General features: G+C 41.0%; 3 protein-coding genes across 6 annotated transcripts; 2 read left to right on the top strand and 1 right to left on the bottom strand.

Annotated features, from left to right (window-relative positions):
* Positions 1 to 120: 120 nt before the first annotated feature.
* On the top strand, positions 121 to 4,823 carry tmem39b (transmembrane protein 39B). Of its 2 annotated transcripts, none has more exons than XM_085142887.1 (9): positions 121 to 476; positions 1,046 to 1,243; positions 1,339 to 1,558; positions 1,700 to 1,783; positions 2,174 to 2,328; positions 3,527 to 3,860; positions 3,945 to 4,132; positions 4,228 to 4,348; positions 4,444 to 4,823. In XM_085142887.1, exons 2-9 carry the CDS (start codon positions 1,113 to 1,115, stop codon positions 4,675 to 4,677), a joined length of 1,467 nt encoding a protein of 488 aa, XP_084999013.1. In that variant the 5' UTR covers positions 121 to 476; positions 1,046 to 1,112; the 3' UTR covers positions 4,678 to 4,823. The 2 variants fall into 2 exon arrangements, with proteins under 2 accessions (XP_084999013.1, XP_084999012.1); XM_085142886.1 differs by having other exon boundaries at positions 161 to 476; positions 1,336 to 1,558.
* Positions 4,824 to 5,974: 1,151 nt separating this feature from the next.
* Positions 5,975 to 11,236, top strand: ccdc28b (coiled-coil domain containing 28B). 3 transcript variants are annotated; one of them, XM_085142895.1, is made up of 6 exons: positions 6,120 to 6,428; positions 7,437 to 7,738; positions 8,060 to 8,229; positions 8,462 to 8,616; positions 10,275 to 10,297; positions 10,434 to 11,236. In XM_085142895.1, the coding sequence occupies exons 2-6, from the start codon at positions 7,503 to 7,505 to the stop codon at positions 10,486 to 10,488; spliced, it is 639 nt and encodes a 212-aa protein (XP_084999021.1). In that variant the 5' UTR covers positions 6,120 to 6,428; positions 7,437 to 7,502; the 3' UTR covers positions 10,489 to 11,236. The 3 variants fall into 3 exon arrangements, with proteins under 3 accessions (XP_084999020.1, XP_084999019.1, XP_084999021.1); XM_085142894.1 differs by having other exon boundaries at positions 5,975 to 6,412; positions 10,275 to 11,236; XM_085142893.1 differs by having other exon boundaries at positions 5,978 to 6,428; positions 10,275 to 11,236.
* togaram1 (TOG array regulator of axonemal microtubules 1) lies at positions 9,542 to 27,008 on the bottom strand. Its single transcript, XM_085142882.1, has 24 exons — positions 26,680 to 27,008; positions 24,964 to 26,146; positions 22,798 to 22,858; positions 21,329 to 21,457; positions 20,899 to 21,162; positions 20,501 to 20,778; positions 20,140 to 20,360; positions 19,429 to 19,529; positions 19,170 to 19,334; positions 18,994 to 19,062; positions 18,527 to 18,696; positions 17,928 to 18,090; positions 16,227 to 16,454; positions 15,725 to 15,848; positions 15,522 to 15,627; positions 15,010 to 15,245; positions 14,740 to 14,898; positions 14,208 to 14,334; positions 13,997 to 14,112; positions 13,700 to 13,883; positions 13,368 to 13,587; positions 13,195 to 13,281; positions 12,850 to 13,104; positions 9,542 to 12,757 (listed from the first exon to the last, which is right to left on the bottom strand). The coding sequence occupies exons 2-23, from the start codon at positions 25,996 to 25,998 to the stop codon at positions 12,851 to 12,853; spliced, it is 4,497 nt and encodes a 1,498-aa protein (XP_084999008.1). The 5' UTR covers positions 25,999 to 26,146; positions 26,680 to 27,008; the 3' UTR covers positions 9,542 to 12,757; position 12,850.
* Between the last annotated feature and the right edge of the window lie 504 nt (positions 27,009 to 27,512).

The following is a 27,512-nucleotide window of genomic DNA, read 5'->3' as shown; positions in this document are numbered from 1 at the left end:
ATCAAGATAGAATTACCGAAATATGTAAAACAAAAACAAACAAACAAACAAAAAAGATTTATCGTACATTAAAAGAAAATGTCTTTTCTTTTAATGTACGAAGGACCAACAATTATATATGGAGGATGTTTTTCAGAGTAGACTATTAGAACATTTTAGACTTCGTGTATCTGACACATGAACTGAAATTAGTCTTATACCCCTGTGTTAAATCGTCATTTTAATCGATAAAAACACCTTTCTTTCCTTTCTTGGTTAAATATGAGTGGAATATCCCTTTAAATGACTCTCCTCCCACAGCTCGCTAACATATCCGCTCCGCCGTCTGTCTACGGCTAGTTTCACATCAACAATGAGTGTTTCTGCTGCTGTCAGTGACAAACACGCCATTATTTCAATAAATATTCTAAAAATTTATTGTGTTTAGTTCATTATCTCTGCTACAGAGCAGCATCTGACTCAGACATCAGACACTGGTAAGCGTACATTTCCTTGTCTAGCCTGTTTGGTGGGTTAGAAGCTACCTAGCTAGTCAAAGCTACTGCTAGCCTAGGCCTCAGTCTTGATATTTAGTCATGCATGCTCTTGGCGGACAGACTGAGGTCCGTGCCTCATTGTGTAGCTCCACGTTGTGTTCGCCTTGCAGCCCTGTATCTCTAACACACACGGTTTTCTAAACAAATTTCACCCGCGAGTGAAGCAAATGGTGTAGCTATTTAGCTTAGCTTTTAATATCAGCTTCCGCAAAAACTTGCACTTTAGAGCGAGGGATGCTTTTGCAGCTGGTGAAAACTTCTTTGTCGTGCATATTTATGATTCACTGGATGTCAGATCTTCATGTTGCAGAGGGGTCTCTTTGCTGTTTGTTTGGGCTCTGTGCACGCCTCGTTTTATTATTTGAGCCATTCACAATGTCAACTTATGGCAGTACAGTGTGTCTTTCATGATAGATAGATACTACAGACTGGTTTGAGTCACAATAAATATTTAATATTGGCCAGATATTCTATATGAATCCTCTCGCCTGCTGCATTTGTACGAACAGGTACAAAAACACGGAGAGGACATATCACCAAAACAATTGAAAGAGGTGTGCCGTGGGTGTGTCCACAATGGCTGGTGGAAGGAGAGGAGCGAATCGTACCACGTACTGCAGACCTCCGTTAAGCAGTGATTCAGGCTCAGTTGGCAATGGAAATCACACAACCAGCTCCCCGGTCACAGGGGTGAGATCTCGCACTAGGTAGGTCAAACTCTGACACATTGCTCCCGATCTGTCTGTGTGTGCCTCCTCCGTGGCCTCTTCAGGAACTTCTGTGCCATCTGATCTGTCAGCAGGAACAGCCCAGGGACATGCATGTCCAGTCCTCCTCTCGCGGCGCAGACCGTGGTTCCTCTGAAACACTGCAAGATCCCAGAGTTGTCCATGGATCGAAATGTGTTGTTCGAGCTCCACCTTTTCTTCTGCCACCTCATTGCGCTCTTTGTGCACTATGTCAACATCTACAAGACTGTGTGGTGGTACCCCGCATCTCACCCTCCCTCACACACATCACTGGTGAGCACTTGGGTGTTCAGTGTTTTGACAAAGAATGTTTCAGCAATTGCTTTGTTGATCAACCTCTTCGTAGGCCAGTAGGCACAGTTTATACAGAATATGTGGAAAATGTCATGGGAGCAAAAATCTATGTTTTTACAGAACTTCCATCTTATTGATTATAACATGCTGGTGTTCACCATCATCATACTAGCAAGGAGGTTAATCGCAGCCATTGTTAAAGAGGTAAGAATTCAGTTATTGGCTTTTGTGTCACTTTTTATTAATCCAAGGCTCTCAAAAACACCTCATGCAGAAAGACTGTACCCCGTTCTTTTTTTTTTTCATACTTATAAGGAAATTTCCAGCCGAGAAGGCCAGATGAAACAGAGACGTAAGGAAGAAATCAGTCTGCACACAGCTCCGCTTCAGTTTAACGATTTTCCTTTTTAAAGATTCTTCTTGTAGTAAAACAGTATCTTCAGATACATGCCTGAAGCACACTTTTAAGACTTTTAATGGATTCAATTTTTCTTTACGTGCTTTTTTTTTTGCTATGCTTGGTTTCTCAGACATCTTTGATCATGTCCTACTGTGAAAGATTTGACTGTTCTCCTCTCTTCTCCTCTGCCTCAGGCGTCACAGAGTGGGAAACTCTCTTTCCCTCACTCGATCTTTTTAGTGATGGCGCGGTTCGCAGTGCTAACGCTGACAGGTTGGAGCCTGTGCCGCTCTCTCATTTACCTCTTCAGAACCTATTCAGTCCTCAGCCTGCTCTTCCTCTGCTACCCGTGAGTATAGTATATCAAGGCTTCCTTATTTTACTGAATCCTTGTTGTCTTTCTCACACTGATTGAACAGTTGTTATGTTTTAATATGGCTTCATTTGTTTTCTTTGTGCTGTGATCAGCTGACCTACATGGCTGTTCGCTCTGAAGGTTACTGCTCTTAGTAGATTCAGCCATCTGCTTTTTAACCACTGTTCCCGCCCACATCAACCCCCTGATTAACAGGCCACAAACGCCAGAAGGAATTTTCAGTGCAAATAACTTTTGTTTTGAGCTATGTTTGCTCCTTCTAATGTTTCACATGTCGTTAACTTATAGATATGAAGCATTTGGACTAAAACCAGCTTTTGTAGTATACACAACTTTTGCCCTCTCTTAAAAGTTGTGTGAACCACATTATGCCAGTGAACATTCACATCTTGTTTGCATGCTCTGTTTGGTGCCCTGCCTAAAACACAGCTTTGGTTTGTTGCACATTAATATTTAAATAAAGAAATCCAGTTACAGTGAAGTAGCTCCTATTCTCTTTCATATTTGATAGCGTGGCTTGTTTGCATGTCATTTCAAGAGGCAGATCAAGTTCTGTTTGGTGAACCTCAGAGTGCTTGATTACAGAGCGTTTGGTATACTATGGGTCAAATCTTGATCCATGACTGTGGGTTTTTTTTATTTTTTGAAAGGAATCATCTAAATGACAGGTGTCGAACTCCAGGCCTCGAGGGCCGGTGTCCTGCAGGTTTTAGATGTGTCCTTGATCCAACACAGCTGATTTAAAGGGCTAAATGACCTCCTCAACATGTCCTGAAGTTCTCCAGAAGCCTGGTAATGAACTAATCAGTTGATTCAGGTGTGTTGACCCAGGGTGTTAACTAAAACCTGCAGGACACCGGCCCTCGATGCCTGGAGTTCGACACCCCTGATCTAAGGAATCATTATGAGCATACTATGCAGGTCCTGCGTTTAAATATGTTGACATGTCCTGTGGAAATATTTTTCCATTGGTGGCTGTAGGAAAATGAGCTAGCAAGAATATGTGCAGATGGTGTGTCATATGCAATATTAAACCATACGTGGTATCATTGAACTAATATGACAAAGATCTGTGACTCTCAGTTTATACTCTTTACTCTTCTACTACAACCCCAGCTGTAGTCTTGCTATGATCTGTAGAAATTAACTGCAGCCCCTCCCACCCCCACAGATTTGGGATGTATATTCCCTTGTTCCGACTGAGCTGTGACTTCCGACGAGCAGTTCCGCTCTCACCCATCACCAGCATTGGCTCCAAAGAGGTCGGCGGCGTCGGCCGGGGCAGGGATTATCTGACTGTGCTCAAGGAGACATGGAAGCAGCACACCAGCCAGCTGTATGGTGTCCAGGCCATGCCCACTCACGCCTGCTGTCTATCCCCTGACCTAATCCGCAAAGAGGTGGAGTACCTGAAGATGGATTTTAACTGGAGGATGAAGGAGGTGTTGGTCAGCTCAATGCTCAGTGCTTACTATGTGGCATTCGTACCTGTGTGGTTTGTCAAGGTAGGAAACTGTTGGACTTCACTGCAACTTTAATTCAATATGATTTATGAGCTTTTCTCAAAGTTTCTACATATTTGCCTTCAGAGTACCCAGTATGTGGATAAGCGATGGTCTTGTGAGCTCTTCATCTTGGTGTCAGTCAGTACCTCAGTCATCCTCATGAGGCATTTGCTGCCCCCTCGATATTGTGACCTGCTTCACAAAGCTGCAGCCCACCTCGGGTGCTGGCAAAAAGTAGATCCCTCACTCTGCTCCAATGTCCTCCAACACATGTATGCACTGCTTTTAGTTTATTGCATTTTATGTTCAGTCAGACTAATTTTAGTTAGATTTAAAGTTAACTTTTACCTGTTTTTTTTGTACACAGATGGACTGAAGAGTACATGTGGCCACAGGGAGTCCTGGTAAAACATAATAAGAATGTATATAAGGCCATGGGCCACTATAATGTTGCAGTCCCATCAGATGTTTCCCATTATCGCTTCTATGTGAGTATACCTAAATGAAGAGGTCTTGTAGAACCAGAACTGGTATCAGAGCCTTTACAGAGCTGTGCTCATACTTATCCTCTTTCTTACTCTAGTTCTTCTTCAACAAGCCTTTACGAATATTGAACATACTCATCATCCTCGAAGGTGCCATGATATTCTACCAGCTCTACTCGTTGATATGCTCGGAAAAGTGGCATCAGACGATATCGCTGGCCCTGATTCTCTTCAGCAACTACTACGCCTTCTTCAAGCTCCTCAGAGACAGAATAGTTCTTGGAAAGGCATACTCATACTCAAACAACTCATCAGACCACAAAGTTAGTTAGACTTAAGTTATTGTTCGTCTCACTCACGTTTGGAACAAGATAAACAAGCCTAAGATCTCTGTATTTTTTCTACAAACGGCATTTTTGTGTCACATTTTTGTTCTGACCTGCCATAATAAAAAGAAATATTTTTGTATTACTTTAAACCTTGTTGGATTCTGTTTTATTCTCAGTCCACGCTGCTTACAAAATGTCTTTACAAGTAATAATGGTGAATAGCCGTCCCTGTGGATTCCTTCTTAATGGGAACTCCATGCAGGAGTGGAATCATCCTACATGCTATTTCTTTTGGGATTGATTTAAAAATGAAGGATTCATTTGCCGTTTGATGCCTTGGTGTTTGCCAGACTCCAAGCATTAAGTTTAGAATTTAAAAACTACAGTTTCTTCTCTTTTTAGAAAATAGAAACACTGATTCACATGTCCATAAGACCTGTTTCCACTGATTTTCAGTCCAGTTCTTGTTTAATTTTGCAGTTTTCCTTCCTTAACAATGGCCTTTTCTAAGTAGCTTAGGAACCAAAACACCATTCCTTTGAAACTAGTAAGACACAAGAACTGGATTAAAAATGAGTGAAGAAGCAGCCAATGTCCAAAGAAAAGCTTTTAAAGACTTCCAAAAAAACAAAAACAAAACTGGAGCATTATTGCTCAATACCACTTTTACATTTTTTCTTTTTAGGAAAGTGTGAATCCTTGGGAGCAAAATAAAAAGAAATGACGGTGGCTAGAGCTTGTTGCATAGTACTGTTTGACCTGTATGTTCCAGCTGGTGGAGCTCAGGCTGAGATGTCCCAATGCCATCGTGCTTCTTCTGTTGCAAGATCCCACATTTCCCTATTTTGTGGCATTGTCAGTTTAATTTACTGAGCAGTAAGAGAAACATTGCATTCATACAACAACCGAATCCTTTTGTTAACAAACAGACGCATACCACATCCTGCATCCTTTCCTCTGGTTCTGCACACACAGGCAACTTGGAGGAGTGACAAGAAACAAAAAGGTCCAGCATAAGGACATTACTTCTGCCTGAAATTCAGGTCAACTTGTAAGCTTTTTTTTCAGTCATGTTGCTAGTTTCTCATCTAAAATGAAACTGAGGTGTTTGGACAAGCTATGTTCAAAAATTCTTGTGTTTAACATCCGTTGGGGAAAAAATAATACTTTTCATACAAAGGCTAAAAATTCTCCTCATCTATAAGCTTAGGAGAAAAAAAAGCACAAAATCCCCCCCCACCTCAACGGATCAAACAAATCCCACGTCCAGGGCCACAGGGAAAGTCAAAAAAGCGTGGAAATTTCTTGTTTACATCCTGCAACACTGCAACACGTCAGTGGTGTTAGCAAAAGATGAACACTGGCGTCCCCGTGTGGCCTTGTTCTGTAGCACCCTCGGAGCCTTGATGGAGCAGTAAGGATGTTTACAAAGAGCCATCCTCAGGCGGTGCACAGCAGCATCCTGCCAGTCAGTAACCTGCGTGGAACAGTCGCTCCTCCCCCCGTGGCGCACGGCCGGGTGGACTGGCCCTTTAAGAGGAATAAAAACGACAGCTGAGCTCCGCACGAGCCAAGCGCGGCATCGACGCTCTTTACATTTCATCGGTAAAAACACCGGGTACGGATCGTTCGGTGCCACTGTATTACATTTCTTTTTAACACCAGGATTCATATGAAGTGGACTTTTAAATCCTAGGAGGAGAAATGCGAGCCGGCGCCCTGCCGGCGTTGCTCTCTGGTGCGTAATTGATTCGGTAAGTCTTATTTGTGTCATCAGCAGACGATGCGTTCCCTTTACGCGTCTCCTTTCACGGAACTGAACCCGGTGGCGCAGCGACCCGCAGTCCGCTTATTGTTCTTTACTCGGGAGAATAATTCTCCCGCTAAAAGCAGAATTTCAGCGCAGAAAGTTGCCATTGTGTATTACTGTAGTGGCCATCTTTGGCTCCTACTTTGAACAGAGGCTGGCGCAGTGTTCACCGGATAACTGCTGTCACAACATAGATTGCATTCATTGTAATGAGAGAGCGCGATAAATCCGAGGCAAGACCACCATAAAATGTAACTAAGCAACGACAAACACGGACACTCTGCTGTAACAGTTTTACGACGCTGAAAACCGACACGAGCTCGTGTCTTTTAATGCTAATGCGCCTCTGTAAAAATCATAATTCATAAAATATTTAGACTGAATGCATTTATTGACTGAGGCATTAAATTCTAATGGCCTCTAATGTCTTTATCGCACAGTGTTACACAGACTTTCATTGAGCCTTTTGTCTAAAAGTTATGTTTATTTTGGATGATGGCGTATTGTTTTATAGGCTCTTGGTGCAATAGAGTACATTTCTTCATCACTCACGCAGGCTTAGTTTAGTTAGTTAGGTTTCGTTAAAAATGTACACCATCCAGTTGAGTTCACACATATTTTCCTAACCTTATTCCACTTTCAATATCTTCAAAGTCTCCAGTTTCACCTTTTTAAAAAAAAAAAAAAAACACCAAGGAAGCAAAACCATTAATCATCTACCGAATAAATCCTATACAGGAAATATGTGCCTATATATTTCTTATCAAATTATAAATAGTGGAGGAACTGTTTGTTTTGGATTTTACTGTAGTCACCTGGGGATGCTGTTAAGCCAGTTCAAGCTTCCCTAAACATGCAGAGGGGAGCATTCTGGGCTGCAGCACTAATTTTGGCACAATGACAATCCTCCACAGGCTGCTGCTTTTCAAACTTCCTACCGTTGTCGTTTCAGGACTTCCTGCACACCAGCCAGGCTGCACCTCAGGGAGCTTCTCCTAATAGAACTAAGTAAATAACAATGGAAGACAAGCGCAAGAAGCGAAGCCCAAAAGTGTCCCTCCCCCAACCGCCTCCACCACCCATCAACCCGCGCAAGCTCTCCGTCCTGCCTGCCAGCAAAAGTGCCACCTTCTCCCTCGGCCTGCCGCAGCCTCCCTCCCCCAAGAACAGAGGCAAATATAAAAGGTCCATAGGAGCACCGGGACAGCCCAAAGACGTGTTCGCAGCGGTCGTTGCTCCACCAAAGATCACCAGGTTTGTGTCTTAATGTAGCAGGAAGACCTACCAGGACTGCACTGCTTTGTGGGGTGGCAGACAGCATGTGTACGTTCAGGGATAATGGTGTTTCACATTCAAAATAAGAAAGAAATGGTTTAATGCATCAGGTTTTCCTCCAAGACCAGCAATAAAATAACTCACTAAGACAACGCTGTGTTTCACCTGCATTTGATGATACAGCAGGATACAGATTTGGTTCGACCGGGTGTTGCTTTTGTTTTGCTTGTTTTTTAAATGTTGTCATATGTTAACAAAAATAAATAGTTGCAATGTTATCTTGTTTTTTTTTCCTGTCAGACCCCACAGGGAGAAGCCCAGGGCTCCCCAGCCAGCAGGGCCCAGTAAAGTAGTCCAGTCGTCCCCCCTACAGCACTCCTTCCTCACAGATGTCTCAGATGTGAGAGAGATGGAGGGAGGCCTCCTCAACCTCCTCAATGACTTCCACTCAGGCAAACTGCAAGCTTTCGGTAAGCTAACCTTGATAAGATGCCCCCCCCAGGAGAGTATTCTGTTACTGGCTGAAAATAAAGGCGGGTGAAAAGTGGCTTTGTTACATGAATCAGGCTGAAATCAAATACACGCTGTGCTATTTTTTTACGCCTCTGCTGCCATGGAAATACTTTTGACTTTGATGTAATCACAAGACACGACACACTGTGCCATCAGATTCAGGTCTGGTTTAACCTGTCTGATTTCCAGGTAAAGTATGCTCCTTTGAGCAGCTCGAACACGTGCGGGAGATGCAGGAGAAGCTGGCACGATTGCACTTCAGCCTTGACAGCCACGTGGAGGAGCTTTCCGAGGACCAGAGGAAATGTGCCTCCGACCACAACCTGGAACACCTGCTCTGCAACGTAAGCATGAATCCCAGTGGCAGCAGCCTTTTAAAGTGGACATGAAACACCACATTTATTAAGGCTAGTTTACATCACGGAACTCTACTCTGAAAAACCGCTATAGATTTAACACCATCTGTAGAGCTGGATTTAAGAAATAAGTGTTTAAAGGAGCACATGTAGCACCATCTTGTGCCTGTACAGAATGTGATCTCACTGGGTTGGCTAGTTGGCCAGAGCTGTTAATTCGGGGTCATGCCAGGTTTCAGAATTCGCTGGATCATAAAACCCTTCAAGCAGTTTCATTGTGTGCTGATAACATACAGACTACTTTTTTTTACCTTCTTACCCTTTAAAAAAAAAACAACCAAAACAAGGTCCACTGGAGTGAATGGAGATGACACAAATCTCCCACGCAACAGCTGCGGTTCCTGCTAATAGACTTGCATTAATCTGTGTTACCTAACTAGTCTAACATTGTCCCGTTTGATTTTTCCTCATCGGGTCAGGTGTACAGACCAATCAGCTGGCAGAGCCGACGCCCACAGGATGTGGCACTATTTTATGTAATCCTGAAGTGTGATTTAACTCCCAGTATTCACAGAGTTAAGTTTGTCTTTTCCCAGGCACACCTGGGAAGATACTTTCTTACTCCTTCATTTACATTTATTTACATATTTCCTCAGGCTCCTGTTTTCATTGGTTAGTATCTATTTTTCCTGTGGACATGCTGATGGATGTTAGGATTTCCAATTGTGCTTTGGTAAGAAACTTAGTTATCAACATACACATAACTGTTTGGCTGTGCTTGGGAACAGAAAGACTTAACCTGATGATAATAACTGGGTTTCAAATCTCACCATAATGCTCCGTAAAATGGTGCCAAGGCTTGTACTCCTTAGTCGAGCTGTAATGTTAGGTGGCTGTACATTTTATAGTGTGGGTTTTGTTTTGTTGTTTTTTTGAGCAATATGATTTCTGGAGGAAGACATTCAGATGCTTTTTGTTTGTTTTGTTTTTTCCCCCACATGAGAAGGCTGTGACGAAAGGGAAAGTTTGTAGAGCTAATATCTCCACAATTGGGCATCTCAAACAAACAAAAACCCTTTGATAAATGGTACTATAGACTGAAGGAAAATGTGAATTTCTTTATTTGGACAAACCAATGAATTTAAATCCTATTACTGTAATTTTCCACATGAAATTCAGTTTTGTTGAACTATTGGCTCGTTTAAAAAGGAAAAAGGAAACAAAAGCTCTCTCGTACAGTGATGTGCCATCTAAGAATGCCTTGACAGTTTCTATTGTTCGTTTGTTGTGTGGCTCCTACTGTAGCTGCAGTGCTCTGTGTGACTGAGGTGAGAAAAACCCTTCAACTCATTTACAGACACTGCTGCCAGGAATACTCTGGCTTCTAGCTGAAGCCAGAGTGGATAATTGGGCCTCAGAGCAGATGGGCTATGAAGCAACTTTACTTTGTATTGAAGCTTAACGTTTGCTTCTAGAAACACTGCAGTCGATGATGAGAGCGTAACTCAAATATTGATCCGAAATGCACAGGCTGTTATGTAACATGATCCCACAGTGAGATTACTGCCAGGTACTAGCGCTTCACTTTCTATTTTTGGCTTTGTTTTCAATACCCCTCTCTCCTGTTTGCTCCTTTGTTTCTGCAGCTTGAAGAGCTCAGCACCTCAATGTATCCTTTTCTTAGCTCGAATGTGTATTTGTTTATGGGAATTGCCCCGACAGTCCAGGAGCGGATGCTGGATTTGAATGATGTGTTTTCAGTTCAAAGTCCTTCTGTGGTGAATCCTTAATGTGTGCATGTTCAGACAAAAGCTCCACTTGGCTGAGAATCAGGACCTGCCCAAGACATCTGGTCCCTGACAGAGTGAGGTGAACGGGATGGCAACCACACACTCGTCTAACGTGGAATCGATCCAGCTGCCTTAGTAACAGGATGGAAAGATCAACGGGAGGAGGGGCTCGTTTTTTCCATTTGGTCAGTGAAGCTGAGGGAACAAAGCAAGGACTCGAGAGCAGCAGAGCATTAACTGAACACTCGGTCAAAATCATGAACCGCTCTCATTCATAACACAAAAAAAGAAACTCGATGGTTAACTGATCAGGAATCTGTGAAAATATCCTGTATGTTAACTTTCCCTTGGCTTTAGTTTTGAGTTACATAATTTTAAGAAAGAAGTCAATCCAGGTGAGTGAACTCATTGGCTCTGTTGTTTTTTCATGCCAAAAAGCACATTTAATGAGACTTCGAAATATTTATACTGTTTCTCTTTGTTGTATGTATATGCCTAATCTGTGACATATTCCATCTAACTGTATGCATCCGTAAGCAAAGGTAAGGAATCTGCACATTCAAGTAGCAAACGCATTCGGCCCTTTTGACAGCACCACTGTGGCTAGCTCTGAAGTTTAAAGGGAGTTTTGCTCTTATTCTGAAAGCACTCCCTCATTTTTATATCTTTGTTAAAGGTTTGCTATTGGAAAACACTGGACGTGGAAAACAAAATGTTTATTTTCTGTGTATATTGCTGATATCAATTTTGAATTATGTGCAGTTTAGCTGCTGTATTGGACATGATTACCTTTAGGCTTTTCTTTAAAAAAATAAAAACAGCAGTAGCAGCATCCCTCCAAGCACAAGCTAGTTCACCCTGCTGCTGAAATGCTAGAAAATCACGTACCATTGCATGAAGGTCAAACAGTAGTTTGTTCAGTCTTACAAGGACCGCACATGTGTAGTGTTTTGCAGCTAGCATAGATTTCTAAACAGTGCTATTTCAAAATGGCAGCTACTTTGATATAAAGGTTCGGTGATTATGATTTGTGTTTTATTAAATTACAAACCCAAGAGTGTACCTTGGATGTCATGTTTAATCATGACCATAGAATTACAAAGATATTAGTGTTCACTGTTAAACATGAGAGCATTTTTGAAGCAACGCTCCCCCCCCTTTTTTTTTTTTTCAAAATCGTGTGCTAAGCCTACCTCTTTTCAAGCCTTTGATCAGTCCTCTTTCAAGGATTCTTCACAGCCAGACATTTTTGTTTTTTTACTAATGAAGTGTAGTCGTCATCAAAAGGCTAGTTATGGTTAGCTTTTACTAAGCATGTCATGAATGAAGCATAAGGAATTAAAAAAGAACACCTGAAGCTTGTGTTTCCAGTAACTCCACCTATTAATAAAGCTATATTAGATTACCTAAGATTAATAATGTGTGTTTAATGGACAGAAGACATCTTTCAATTTTAAAAATGATCTATGTTTGTGATTAGCAAGTTAATCCTTCCACCCCATTTTCAGTCTTTGAATGACGCACGCTGAAGTTAGTTTTACAGAAATAAAACAGTTTATTCATATATCTTCTTGCTCTTGTTCACAAACAAGTTCAGTTATAATTTAACAATAGATGAGTTAAAAGGCTACTTGAAGACTGGCACTATATTGAGACAATATCAGACCTGGGCTGTGACTGTTTCTCAGGCAAATGAAGAAGTAAAATTTTTCCCTTCTCAGAGTTCGACACCAACCTTCCTCTACGAGTCCACGTACACATAAATCAACAGTTTTGATCTGCCAGTAAATTTTGGTCATGCAAAAAGAGACATAGTACCAACTCAGCACATTATATATGACTTTTAAACCATTACACAAGAGATAAATTATAACTGTACCGTCATACAGCAAACATATAGAATAAGCTAATACTGTGCAAATACACATTTGAGCTGTACAAAAGTATTTTTGTACTATGCTTGTTAATCTCAGTTCAAAAATCTCCAACTACATAAAGATATTTTAAAAATATCACATCACATCTGATGAAACAGCAAAAATATACAACTTTCAGGTCCCTGTGTTCTTCCTCTTCTTTTTGTGCATTTTAATTTTACATTCTGCAATAGTGTCTCTGATTTGTCTACAGTACATGTAGAGTTTATGGAAAAACAAAAACAAAGCAACGACAATGAGCTACTTTCAAAGTGCAAAGAGAGCAGGTTGGACATGTGAAAGACCTGATGCCATTATGTTACAGCCATCCATGCTTCTGTACCAGACGGAATCTCACTGAGATAAGAATAAGAGCTCCAACTTCTTAAGGACTTTCTCTGTGTTTATATAAAAGTGCAGGCACTATAAGAAATGATAATGAAACATCTTCAAGTAAGATCAGTTTTAATGCTGTCCCTCTTTCGACATTTGGTTCTGTTTGGAGTCTGCTTTACCTTACGATAAGGTCCTCAGGATATCATTTAGACTTTTATGGACATTGACAGGCTGGGAGGCGGCACACTCGCTCAGGCTTGGCCCCATCTGGGCATAAAGGGCTTGGCACAGGTTGGCGGTAGCACCCCTTACGCTGCCGCCCCGGCCATGAATGGTGCCGCTGTGGGTAGAGGTGCCCAAGAGGTGCCAGAGCAAGGGCAGCACTTTCTGCTCTACCATCTGGGGCTTACGAGGGTAGAGCTCTGCCACAAGATCTAAATATAGAAGATGAGAAGCAATACACTGCATTTAGATACATCAAAGCAGAAGCTGATTACAGTGCAGAACTAGGACACCAGACATACCTGCGACCTTTTCGATAAGGTTCACCTTTGCCTTCCCGCTTAAAAACTGAGCCTTGGCGCAAAAAGGCTGAAGGAGAAGTATGTTGTCTGTAGCAGGCAAAAAAATGAAAGTCAAATTAAAGCAATTTTTTAACCAAAACTTTCTCCTCTATTTTAATGCTCAAAGTAAGTACCTATATTTAAGATGAGTGCATTAATAGCTCCAATAGCAGCAGAGCAGATGGCATTGCTCTTTGAGTTGAGGTGATTGTCCACGATTGCTGGGACCAGGATGTTGACCACTTGGGACAGGTTGTCCTTTAACAAGTGGATGATTTTCTGTAAAGACTCCAGGGCATACAAGTTGACCTTGCTGTTGGACTCCTGCAGCCTGGCTCTGAAGGCATCAAACACCTAGAATTAGGGAGATCAGAAAGTGAAGGATAAACACTTTGTCATTATAATGAAAAGACCACATAAAGACGTACTAAATGGATTTGGAGAAAAAAAAGAAGAAAATACTAACCGGGAATATACTGTTGATAACCATGTTTGGGTTGTTTTGGCAGTCAGCCACTAGCTGGTCGATGCCTTTGATCCTCTCTCTGAAGTCCTTTGACGCCAGCAGATCCGAGATCTGCTTGATGTACTCAGTCTTGTCTGCAAAACTCTGTGTCTGAGATCTACAGCTGTAATGGCTGTGAGACTCCCTGTATATAAAATGCATCACAATTCACGTGTTTTCCATATGTATTACACATTTGTGAAAAATAAATTTGCCTTAATGGGCTACTCTGGTGCATTGGTTGATATCTACACCCACCTGTTGGTCTGGTTGAGTGGCTCTCTGTTGAGCGATGAGGCTCTGACTGTACCGCTGCCCGGGAGGGAACGTCTGCCTCGGGCTGACTGAGTATCTTGAGGCATCTCACCAAGACCCTAACCCCCCCAACAATCTCAGAGTTAGATGCCTATATTTAACTTCCAGGGAAAATACCAATTTTCCTGTAAACATAAACAGAAAGAAATGGTACCTTTGTCTTTAGAGTGAAGACGGTGTCTCTGACAGTCTGCAGGTCTTTCGTAGGGATGTATTTCTCCAGGATCTTTTCAAATTCTGGGTGGGAAGACAGGGACAGCAGCATTCGACGGCCAAAGTACCTTTGAGGGGAGAAGGTGTAATATCATTCATTTGTTAAAGTGGCACTTTGGATTTGCAGTCCAAAAGCAACGGAAAAGCATTTCTAAACATATTTTAATGAAATGCAAGGTAATTACAGTACAGTGACACCAAAACAAATAGTGTCAACAATAACAAAATCAATTCCAGCAAAACCAAAAGTAGATTTGGATTGTACTATATCCTATTGATGGTCTAAAGACTTTTAAAATGTCTCAAATTTGACATTTTCCTCCCACTGTTATCCGTTATTGCTGAATGCTTTTTATTGGCAATACATAAAAATATAATCTCACCGTTCAAGCAAATATGAACAAGTTGTAAAGAAGTTAAAACACAAAAATTGAATGAATTAATATGAAAGTTTTTTTTTCTTTTTTACATACCTGACTTCTTGTGAGGAGTCTTGTGCGAGTTTGACCACGGCAGGTAAAATTCTGTCAGTGAGATCTTTAGCCCCAGAAAGGAGACGTGCAGCACCAACCTTCTCAACCAAATTAGCCAGATGTTGAGCCATACATTTCCTCACCACTGCATTAAGGTGACTATCAGCAGAGGAGGAAATCAATTCATCAATCAAAGCTTAAAATTATGTAGTGATCCAAACAGAGAAGAAGCAAACAAACAACAAAGAGCTGTCCTGTGTGTAATCTAACCTGAGTCCTCCAGTAAGTAACGCATTGATGCTTCGAGTAGGGGTGCAGTGCTGCACCATGCAATCCAGTGCTGCATCTACATCCTGCCTAATGAAGGCATTACTCTCCCCAGCCTTCTGCAGTAAAGCTTTAACTGTCCCCTCTAGCTCCTGGTCCATCGCTCGCTGAAGGTGTGTGTACAGGTCACCCAGGGTACACACGGCAACCCTGGACACACCCGACCGCAGGTTCTTCACCTAAATAAGATTAACAATATTAGTGCTTAAGGTATAAGAAGAGTAAATGAGCACTGATTACATATTCAAGATATCTATTTGACCAAAAAAAAATCTCCAATGGGAATTTAGCAAAATGCCAAGCAATGATAGCTGAGACTATATATAATTATGAAGCAAAACTATTAAGACGCAGAGAAATTAAATAGAATTGCAAAACTGGAACAGCAGAGTCAAACACCGCCATGCATAGATTCCCAAAATTAAGCGGGATTGTTATTCAAAAAATTATATTACCTCTTGAATGAGAGATAGGCAAACATCATGAAGCCGAGCCTGAAGTGTATCCGAGTGATAGTGTGCAAGAGAGCGCAGGAATGTCAGTCCTTCAATCTTCTTCTCCCTACATTCGAAAATAACAACGCACAAAGGGTAATAATTTTACTCTGTGGTCCACATTCAAAGAGATGCTTGAGGATGATGGATTGATTATTTCTCACCAGTCTTCAGAGTTCAGCAGATTGAAGCTTTGCACCAGCGCCAGCTCGGGTTTGGAAAACGGACACGGCTCTGCAGGATCTGAGAGATTTTTCCTGTGCCCCAAACTGCCAGGGGACAGCTCATCTAAATGGCCCATTAAACACCACACAACACACAGATTCAGTCTCATGTTACGTCTCAATCAGGCTGAAAACAGTGTGTGTGTGTATGTGGGTGTGTGCGTGTGGGTGGCGGTGCATTAACAGCAGGTTGTCAAAACAAAGTATTGAAGCACATTACCCAGAGCAAACATCTTATTCAACCATTCTCTGATGGCCCTAGAGGTTTAATTAATTAATGTTCCAACATTTTCTATAAACAAAGGCCTGTTATAGCAATGGTTTGTATCATTATAATGTTACTGAGTATTGTTAAACAGGGACAATAACTTTCTGTGTGCAACAAAGATTATGCAGCATGTAGTAAAAGTCTACAAATGCTTGGTTTTTAAGATCAACTCACCTGAACTGTGGGACAGTGAAGGACGGGTTCTGCTCAGGCTAGGTGCCCTCCTAAGACGGGACACATTTTTAGGGTTGGGTGGAACTGTAGGGGGGCTGGGCTGGTGGGGTGGAGTGAAGCACTTAATTGGGCTTTGGGGTCCTTGGGGAGTGTCAGGACTGGTGACAAGAGACTCATCAGAGACAGGGTCTGCTTTAGATGTCACTGTGCTGCCGTTCATATGCAGATCTGCAACAGAGAAGAATAATGTTTGAATCACCAGACACAAAAATTTTAACTTTTTACACATGCAAAACATAACAAATCTGTTAAAGTGACAGGCTTCTGTAATTCAGGCACACAGGAAACTTACCACCTACATTAGTGGCTGAAAGCAGCACTGCTGAGCAAAAGGCTTTTTTTCCCTTTATTATTAAAAACATCTAAACTAGTTAAGTGTGTCCCTCGTGTGAGAGAACAAGTAGTACCCCTCGTACACTAGCTTTGAGAGAGCTCTCTCTTCTGGATTGAGAAGAAAATGAATCCTGGGAAAACTTCTTAATGTCATTTAAAAAACAAAACAACAACAACAATGGCACTAGTGAGTTAAAAGTGCCACATGCATGTTAGGGTTTGTTAGGGTTTTTAGTTCTTTTCCCGATTTGTGCGTTAAAGTAATAATATCATTATTGTGATTCATATTGTCACCGCTCTATATATAACTCACACTTTCAACAAAACACTTTGTTGTGCACATGCCTGGGCTTCTGCATACTATGAAATTTGTGTGTGTGCGCGTGTGTGTGGCCTCCACAATGATCCGTCATCATCCAATGTGAGAAAACAGAAGATGCTGGTTTAAATTAGAGCTAACTGTGAGTGGGCACTTGAAGACACTCATTGATCATCACCATAATTTTTCCCCACCAGGAGTTTTTGATGGAGAAACTCTGCTGTGTGTGGGCAGGAAACAATGAGGAGTGGAAGAGAGGCAAGTGAAACATTTTGCACTTGTACAAACAGACTGCACGAGTCTGTAGTGTAGGTCTAAGGTAAAACAGTACAGTTGGCAAACTTTATGAGTCAACAATGTTTTAGCTCTTTAACTGACATCTGTCCACTTTAATTATGTTGTTTTATGTCAATGTTTAAAGATCTCTTTATGTTGGTAATAAGAAATTCCCGGTGTGTGTTTCTCTCTCATGCATGCTCCACTGAGCTTTGTGTGGTTGAGCCACACATTTTGCATTACGTTGGGTGGATACCTCCACCCTAACAGCTGCACATTAACCTTCTCTGCTCCCCTTGCCCTGTTGGGGATGCCATCAGTCATCTGAAATCCCACAGGGGGATGTGATAGGATGATCGGACTGTGGAGCAAATTAACACTAATACATGCTGTTTACTCTTTAGGCCATTGTGCAAAACAGTTATGTTGTTTTGTGAGTTCAGTATGCCCAAGGGTGCAGCGGACACAAAGCTGACGTATATAGATTAATAAAATAAAAAAAAAAGTGCTATATGAGATAGTTATAAAATACTTAAAGCTATCTGCAAAAATTGATTTTTTTAACCATAACCAGAACATTTATTTTAAAGAAATTAAAGGTTAAAATTAAACTTATCTTCTGTCACAAAAATGCATCACATTTGTTAAATACAAAATAAAAAGGCATTTATGATGAGATTAGAGATTTATAAGTTTCAAACACTTTCTCTTGCCTTTAATGACTAATGCTCCATTGTCCTCTGTTGGTGAATCAGACAGCATCTTCCTGACACGGTGGCGAATCTGATCTGTTGAATACTGCCCTTGACTTATCGAGCCTTCTTGTTGATCCAGCCTGTTCTTATCCCGGCCAAACCTTGCATTTTTTATCCTCTCCTGCGCAACCAGAAAACAAAACAAAAGCACACACAGAGTCAGATTCTGCTAACCGGAAGCTTGACATTATGAACTACGGAGCTGTGTCAATACCAAGTTTTCACTACATATGGTTGATTCTGATATTATAAAAATTTTTTATATACAATATAGATATATAGTTTTTGTTTAATTTGAAATTAACATTTTAACTTAAAATGTGTTTTGTCTCTCTTCTGACAATTAATCAGGGGTGTATTAAGCAGAGAGTCAAAACACACACGCACAAAAAACATTGACATTATCAGAATAAGAATACTTTATTAATCCCAAAGTAAATGATGCCATATGTTATATCGTATATTCAATATAAACATGGCATCAGTATTTACTATTTAAACATCACAGTAATATATAGCAACACTCCTCATCCACCGCTGAACAGAGTGTGACTAACCTTAACCTCTTCTGGACGTGGGATGATATCAATGTCTTGGTGACTGCCAGACACAGCGTTGCTGTGGATGCCCACTGAGGGATCAGTGGGGGGTTTGAACGATAAAAAACCCTGCTCAAGTGGCAAGAGAACTCCTGGATGGCTGGAGGACACTGCAGTGCCAAGCATGCCTAATAAACATGAGGGAATAAGATGACTAATCTTTTAGCGGTTTAACTGTGATCATGTAGGAACAAGCAAGCTTCTATTTATAAGTTTTATTTAAAAATACATCCAGAAAGCAGCTGTAATTTATAGCTAGTTGAAAATGTGTAGTTTTAAAAAACGGATGGGAGAAATAAAAGATATGTTGTTGAGTCCTTTATTTAAAAAAACAAGAGCAGCACTGAGCTACATCAGCTTAGTAACACAGCAAAAGCCTGGACAATCAAATGATAACTTGTATCCTTTACAGATCTGAAACTTACCTCTGCCAACTACTCCTTCAGACATGTCTGTGCCTGGTGATTTCCTACTGCTGCTGTGACTATGGGATCCTGAACATCAAAAGAGATAAATAATGAGATTTAATTATTTCAGCACACAAAATGCTATTAGAAGGTATATCCAATATAGCACTCTGTTCTCATCGATGCTAGCTGACCTTTGGGAGGCTTCTGAGCTTTTAAAGATTCGCGAAAAGCTGGTCTGACCAATGGAGGGGATGGTACCGTTTTCTCTTCGTCAGTTTTGATTATGCCATTGGAGTATGTAACTCTCTGCCCAACCACACCCACCTCAGATGAGAATTCATCTCCCTGGGACAACACTTGGGAAAACAGAAAACAAAAATGTAAATAAATAAAATAAAAAAGACACACGGCAATGCAACAACTGGGAAAAACCTTTCTCTCCTTTTCTACCTTGAACGCTGCTGAAGTCCGAGGACACAGAAGACCTCGGTTTTGCAGAAGGCACTCTTGCAATGCGAGGTTTCATTCCTGCAGAGGCAGAGTTTCCGGGGCTGGTGACAGTTGTGACAAGTGAGAAGTGATCATGAGAAACTGCCTACCATTCAACACATCATCAGAGAACACCTAAAGACTACAAAGTCAGAGCTTCTTAAAACTGTCAACATGATTAAACACAACAGGCAACATATCCCATATCCCAACACAAGGTCATCTTTATTAAAAAACATCTCCCTGTTACATTTAATATAAAAGATCACTTCATAAGCACATCTTACCGGTTACTTTTTTGTCTCTGGGTTTCACTCTACAACTAATGGCTTTTTTGTTGTATTTGCTTTATTTTCCGTTGTAAATTTAAAAAATGAAGTAAAATACATTTTTTAAATTAATTCTGCTCCCTTGTTGGTATTTTGATTAGAAGGGTTCACCAAGAATAAGTATGTGGCTAACTGTTAAAACCGATGCTTCAAATATACTTCCCACTTTATACCCATGTCCCACTGTCTTTTTTTTTAAATTATGTATGTATTTGCAGTATATGGAGGTGTCTTTTATCTGGTGTATTAACATAATTTCAGACCAACACAGTCAAACTACATGAAAATGTGAGGCAACATTATAAGCAATATATGCCAAATGCAGAAAATCTGGATATTTTACCTTTTCATGCCATTAAAGCTGGAGTTTGCAACTGAGCTCAGACTAGAAAGTCCACTTTCACTAGTCGAGCTGGTAAGCACTGGAGAAGTGTTTGACAGCGAGTCTAGACCCAAGTCCACCTTCACAGCTGAGTCAGGACTGTCTGGATCTGGACTACTAAGGCTCGCTTTGGCCCGCTTCTTGGCAGCGCTGTTGCGTAGTGAGCGCAGGGAGTTGAGCATCTGTGGGCAAGTTACAAAGCTAATAGGAACTCATAGAGGCTTGATTTTTCATTTTACTTCAACTGCCTGTTCATGCAGGGCCCTTCCTGATGGCTGATTATAAACAACATCCAGTATATAAAATAGAGAATTGTGCTGACCTCCTGCATGTCCAGAGGATCATCTTCTTGAAGATCATCCACACCACTGAGGCCACCAGGGTCCACATTAAGGGTCTTTTCTAACTGCTGATTCAGAGGGCTTCCTGGGGCATTGGATCTCTGGCCATTAATGGAATGGATGTGTTCTGTTGGAGGGATTACTGGTGAGACGGAGAAGGTGCCTCTGGGACTGCTCAGTGCCCGTCTGAACGATGACGTGGAAGAATTCATGAGGGAGGCACAAAGAGGTCTGGGAGAGCGTCTGCTAGAGAAGTCACCTAGGACAGGATAGTAACCCGAAAACCCCCCCACAAAGGTAAAAAAAAAAAAAAAAAAATGTTTTTGACATTACAAACCAACACATATGAAATGAAGTCTCTTTTTTCCAACTAGATTACCTATTGCAGCACTCGCTGTCTCTCTCCAGGGGCTGGTTTCTCGCTGTTGGGGGCTGTTGTCCTTCTTGTTGGGCCAGGTGTTGGACATAGAGAGGGAGGAGTCTGCATGACGGCGGGATGGGGTTGGGGTAAGCATGCCCCCTGGGAGCGTAGCCAGTGGGTAAGAGGGCAGAAGAAAGGAGCTGGATGTAGTAGAGTTTGAGGGGAGGGAAAATGTTCGCTCAACGCTGGGGTTCCTCGAGAGCAGACGTCCTTTGGGTGCCACTGTCAAACATTACATTCACTCATCAGACCCATGAAAAACTGTGTAAGGACACTAAATGGTTAATGCCACTTTAAGTGTACTTTCAAGATTTTACTCAAATTTTATTCAAAATAAATCAATAAAAAGAACTTTAAATGTAAAAATATTTTTGAAATAACTCCATACCAACATCTGGGTCAGAGAAGTTTGTGGTTTTAAAGATATCGGGTTCCAAGTTGAGGCTTCCACTTCTCCTGAGATGTGCAGGAGACTCCCTCCTTCGGGAGCCCTGGGGTTTTCGGGGCTCCGTTGAACCTAGACACAAAGTATATTTCCACATTTTCACTAAAAACAGAAATGCTAAAAAGTAGTTACTAAAATAACAGCAATAAAAAACCCTAATAATGCCTATTATGAAAAGATTTATCAACAAAGTCCTATAAAGTTTTTTTTTTTTAATTTGAGAATTTGATCCTTTAGCTAAGATGTTTTATTTTCTGAACAGCTCAGAAAACAAACAAACATGAAAAGTAAGATAAAAAAAAGGGAATGGAAAAAAGTCACTGATTAATGTGTTTTCCATTCTGCTGGTAAACTCTGGACTGGAGAGTTGCGGCTTGATTCCACTCTCACCTGTGAGCAAAGGTAAGACGCACCAGCTGCCATAGAAACTGCACATTTACACAGTGACGTTACGCAAGAGTGGAAAGTTTTAGCTAAACACACTATTGACTTGTATTGGGTGTTAAAGAGGTCACTACATTTCAATATTTCAGGCACATGTCCAAACTTGTTACCTTTTTTTAGGATTACCACTAGCATGTCCCTAACTTACAAAAACATGGTGCAGCAGTATTGGAAATGAGTCTAATCTCTTTAATCAACAATAAAGCAAGCCGCAATAACTTTGATGCTGCTATTTTTACTACCCGCGTCCATCCTGAAAATTATCATGCTACCTTTTAACCCGCTGCAGTAAGTTTGATACTTCTACTTCTACTAAGCTTCAGCTTAAAATACAGCACAGGTCCTTCATTCTCTTTCAGTGTCAGTAACTGCTTTTAAACTAAATGAACAGCTGTTGTCGATGCCCCTTTCTGTGGGACTGCTGTACTAATCAATAGCCGTACTAACCAACAGTGAATTAGCATGACATTTTGTTCCAGTCTCTGTTGGGATCTGGCAGAAGTGTTGGTCATGTCGGCACGCTTTTATTTTATATAATCTGACTGGTATGCAGTCAGATTATATAAATATATGGATTTTTAAGGGCCCAGTAAACACTGCATTTATGGTGTGCCATTCATTTAGTCAGGGATTTAGTCCTGTTAGCCCAAACTTCCTGCCTATTAGAACTTTAATAAACAGCTACCTTTTGGAAAAATGAACAGTGAACAGTACATGAGCAGTATTGTCTCTCCTGGCATGATGTGAGCTGGCATGACACCAATCTGCCAAGCAGCTTGTCAGCGTGCTCACAGTTTTCGTTGACATGTGGAACAGTAACTCCTTTGACTCAGGATGCTAATCCAATTTAAAGCTGTTCTAAACTGAGTCAAGCTGAAGTTGAACATGACACAACTGCACTTGTCAACTTACTGTATATGAAATTAATGTGAAAACAAATGTTAAGAGAAGAAAGTTTTGGTACTTACTAAAACTGGGTATGTAGGTTTCTGGCTTCCTGGACAAAGAAAGGATGTCCCCATTTGCCCCCTGTGAAAGAATGTACAATTATTTCTTTAAATGGTAAAAATTAAGTATAAAAGGTAAAACAAGTGGCATAAAAACAAGTGCTGCTGTCTGATAATCATCTCTGGGGTTTCAACAGGGAAGCATTCACAGTTCAGTGCATCTTTTTTCAGCCACAGTTGACAGTTCTAGCAATTCTAGGCCAATTATGAGACTCGCACATACTCTGCCACTTCACATTGTACTTTTCCTTGTGTGAAATTGAAAAATAACTCCATCAAAAACACAGTCACCCACTAGATCATTCCTCCTGCAGAGAAAAGCATTTAGTGATGTCCATAGGTTCCAAGCTTTGAGCAGACACTGACATGCTAAAACTTTTATAGTCTGTCCAGTTATTTCTGAGCCTGTTAAAATGACTGTGGAAAAAATTTTTATAATTCCTAAAGGGTGAAGTCTACACTGCCAACTTGATTGCTTCATTTCAAATACGCTGTGGTGGGTTGGAGAGGGAAAAAAATTACAAAAATGATGAACCTTGTCCAAAGGCTAACTATAACGGGGACCTCAATGTAATGTCATTCACTCAACAAAGGGACGCAGGAGATATTTAGTCAGCTGGAAACATCTGGCTTACGGTCTTTCTGCTACTCTAAAGTTTAATTTGGTGTATGATGTCCACTGTTCACATTTAAGTTTTAAGGTCACAACGCAACCTTAGAAAGATGAATAAAGACTGCTTTGTTTTTTGTGTGTTTTTTTGTATTTCAACCACTCAGATAAAACAGTGAGGCTGAAATTAGTTCCGCTGCCTATAATCTGATCAGCACTCATAGCAGAGCACTTGGCATGATGGCAATCAACAGTGGAGCAGTCAATAGGCCATGTTTTGCAAGCATAACTCTGTGTTATTACCAATTATGTTTCACAGTCACTTCAGTAACTGTGCTATCTGGTAATGGGGTTGCTGGGAAACAGACACTGCTGTAAACGCAAGGTTTCTCGAATACAGGCTCTGAGCTGGATATTAGTTCCCAGAACAAAACACAGTCAATTAATAACTAATTTTAGAAAAAGCCAGGGGATTATTAAAATAAAGCTGGTAATGGCTTAATAAGTTCTTATAGTTTGTTAGGTTACAAATGACATGTTCTCCTTTCCTTCCTTCAAACAGGTTGAGAGCTACTGTCGCAAGCCTTGTACTTGAAACTGGGCGCTCATCCTTGCAGCAATGGTGTCACTATGCAGGAAAAATGAGTCATCTACTGTATTTCCTACAGGAATAGTACCAGTGAGAGTCTATCCATTTATGCCTGGTTATAAAGAACTAAGAGCCAAATTAATTCACCGATCTTAGTCTATTTTCATACGCCAAGTCTTGGAAAACATTATTTTTTTCAAAAAGAAAAAAAAAAGGGGGGGGGGTGTTAAGGCAGTTCTAAAAGAAGATGTGTGCAAGGATGTATTAAAAACAACTTACAAAATGACACACAGACGCAAAACACTTTCCTCTGCTGCTCTTTATCACATACTGCATCATGAGAGCTATATCTATATTTAGGCTTTGTCCTCGAAACTGTCTCTGAAGAAAAAGCCACCTCTAAAATGTCTTATAAGTCTTTGGAAGGCTGCCTCTAGTTATCACTCATCTCACTAAAAAATACTGGTTTCTGATAATGCAAACATTTATGTTATCTGCAAGCTAAGCATGAGTAAAAAAAGACAGACAACAAGGACAAAAATAACCACTCCTTTCATGTAGTGACTGCAGTTACTGGCTCATTGGGGGAGAAATCAACATGAACTGCTTTAATACTGAGATACTCAGTAGTTTAAAGGAAAATATTAAAAATATTCCTTTGTTTAGGCAGTCAACAGATAAGCAATCATGCCCTAATGTGCAAAACTAAAATTTGCTTCATTAATATGAGTCAAAATCATATGTTATTGGTGAAAATTAACTGGCGATAAACCAGATAATTCCTCTAAACTATGTCTTATTTTGACATGGTAAGAGAGAAAAAGCAAACAGGTATTTAAAAACAGATGCTAAGTCATTGCAAGTTATCCAAATGGCATAATTATCATAAAAGATTATTGAGATTATCCCCAGTGTTGATGAGCTCCACCTGTTCAGTGCACTTTCCGTTGGGTGTACTGCATTGCTGTTGGTCATTCTCAGTGGACGAGAAGCTCGACATCTCCCAGGGTAGTTTGTTCTTTCCTTTGCCCGCGCTGACAATCCTCCTTTGAAGTGGAAGGTCATCGGTGAGGGAGCCTAAGCTGCCATAGCCATATAATCTGTCACAGTCGGGTTCTGTTCTGTGGCTCCTGGCACTACTTATCCGCCCTCCATTCAACACCCAGTCTAGATCAGCTCCAGAACCATACTGTGGTGAGCACCGCTGGCCCGATTTGGGCACCACCAAGCCGTACTCCACTATACCTTCCGAGGAGAGTTTTGGAAGTATGTGCCTTGCTCGTCTTGCCTGTACAGCTGCCATCAGACCTTCTGCATCCTCATTCAGTTCAACCATGTCAACAGCTTCCATGAGAGACGGCTTTCTCCGTGCATCAAGGCAATGGTCAAAAACAGCAAACAGCTCGAGGGCGGCATGTCGGACCCTCCTTTTGCTGTCTGCCAGGTATGGCGCAACCTCAAAGCAAAGCTTGGGGATGCTGAAATCTTTCCTAGGATGAGTGAGCATAGCTGCCATAATGATGTTAAGGACATCTTCCCGAACCCTGGAATTCTTGTGTTTCAAGTGGCCAATTACAAGATCCAATACTTGCTGGGGTGGAATAGTTTTCATCAGCTGTCGAAACACATTCAGGTATTCATTCCTGGTGACAGTGCGAGCATCCCCTAAAGCCTTTAGGGCGACTAAGACTATATGTTTGAAATATTTGTCTACAGCTGTATCTAGCTTCCGAATTAACAAGTTTAAAACTTGCAAGGTGCCAGAAAACACCTTAAAATTACTATCGTCGAGAAGTCGCGGGAGAAAATTTATAAACGCCTCAATGCCAGCAGAAGGGACTGACTTAATGTCCACTTCTGAGAGGATGTGTTTGAGCTCCTCCACCCCATTTGTGCGATTCTGGTAATTCTTCACATCCAGAAGCTGCTCCTGTAACTCCTGGGTGATCAATCCAGGTATCATTATTGTTACTCTTTTGGTGGATTTGGTCAAATTTTAGAATCCAAGGAAGCAAACACAATCCTGGAAGGACAGTAATGCTCCTCCTCTTTACTTGGTGCTTTCATCCTGAGTGGTTGATGATGGAAAAACCACAGTCCCGTTTGTCAAGCTGTGAATGCAAAATATAGAGAATATAGAGAATTAACAGTCAAGAAAGGGTTTAGCGGTTCCTGTAACACCGCATTAAAATATTTAGCAAGGCAGAGCCACATAACGGTGTATGTTTTTAGCGAGAGTCTCCTAGTGCTCCAGATCGATCACCATGATACGGTAGATAAGGGCGGAGGAACACAACCACTTGTAGCTCTTGGAAACGTAGTTACCACAAAAATGGTTACGATAACCGTTTGTATGTTACATTATCTCTGCATTTTTAAATAATTAGTTAGGCTTTGGAAGTGTGTCGATTGGAGCTTTAGCCTGTTATTTGCTACAAAGTAATGCCTTCAATTGACTTACAATTAAACCTTGATCACACGTTACCACTAAGCAGCATAATTAGCGAAGCTACAGAGAATCTTAGCTTACTACAACACCACTGAAATGGTGCTAAGCTAACTCGCTGCTCCGCTATTTTTTTCCACCGTTGTATGGTCTGTGTGGCTGGGCTAGCAAAGTTAGAAAAACAGCAAGAAAACAGACCTTGCATTTTCTCCCGGTCCTCTTCGGCAACGCTGGGCGACCCTATGTGATATTTCGTCGTCCAAATTTCCATGACATACTGCGGACGCTACAGTTCTCTAAGTGCAGATATTTCCCTGGCTGTTTTAGCTGACGTCTGGAGTGTTTAATGTTTGGAAGCTACAGAGGTATTCACCTCGAGAAGAGCCCCCCCTCCCACTCCGTTACTTCACACAGACACACACCGAAGCTGCAAAATGGCGAATACATGTCGCAAACTAACTGAGTGCTTCCATGGAGACGCGAGCACCAGGCTACTCCAGGCGGCATCGTCGTCACGGAGCTGCAGCCCAGACTGAGACGTTACAATGAATCTGAGGTTAAGACTCAAAATAGACAGTGATTATAAATGTGATTATGTGAGCGGGAAAATCAAAGTATTTTACATCTAGTTTTCTTCACTGTATATATTCAGCATGTTTTGGAGTTATGTAACTTCCCGACAAAAGTTTAATGTCCATATTTATGTAAATAAAATTTAAAAATTAAACAATATGTTATGGCACGAATATAAAGTGCTGCATTGTGTTACATATAACACACACCCATGTTGGCATAAAATGTAACTCTAAAATAACTTTTTAAGTTATTTATCCAGTTACTTTTTGGTCTCTTTGTGGTATTATAGTTGAACACTAAGACACACACGCACACACACATTCACACAGATTACAGGTATACTTTCTTTTCTTGGTATTTATTTATCACTGTGTAAAAGAATGTTTACTATTTCATATTTTTGTGTATTCACAAAAATGTGAAATTTAAACTAAACTAAAATGAAAATGTATAGA

Source organism: Neolamprologus multifasciatus, chromosome 19 (assembly GCF_963576455.1).
Source record: "Neolamprologus multifasciatus chromosome 19, fNeoMul1.2, whole genome shotgun sequence".
NCBI classification, from domain to species: domain Eukaryota; kingdom Metazoa; phylum Chordata; class Actinopteri; order Cichliformes; family Cichlidae; genus Neolamprologus; species Neolamprologus multifasciatus.
The sequence above is the reverse complement of the archived record's forward strand: the minus strand, read 5'-3'. Positions and strand labels throughout refer to the sequence as shown.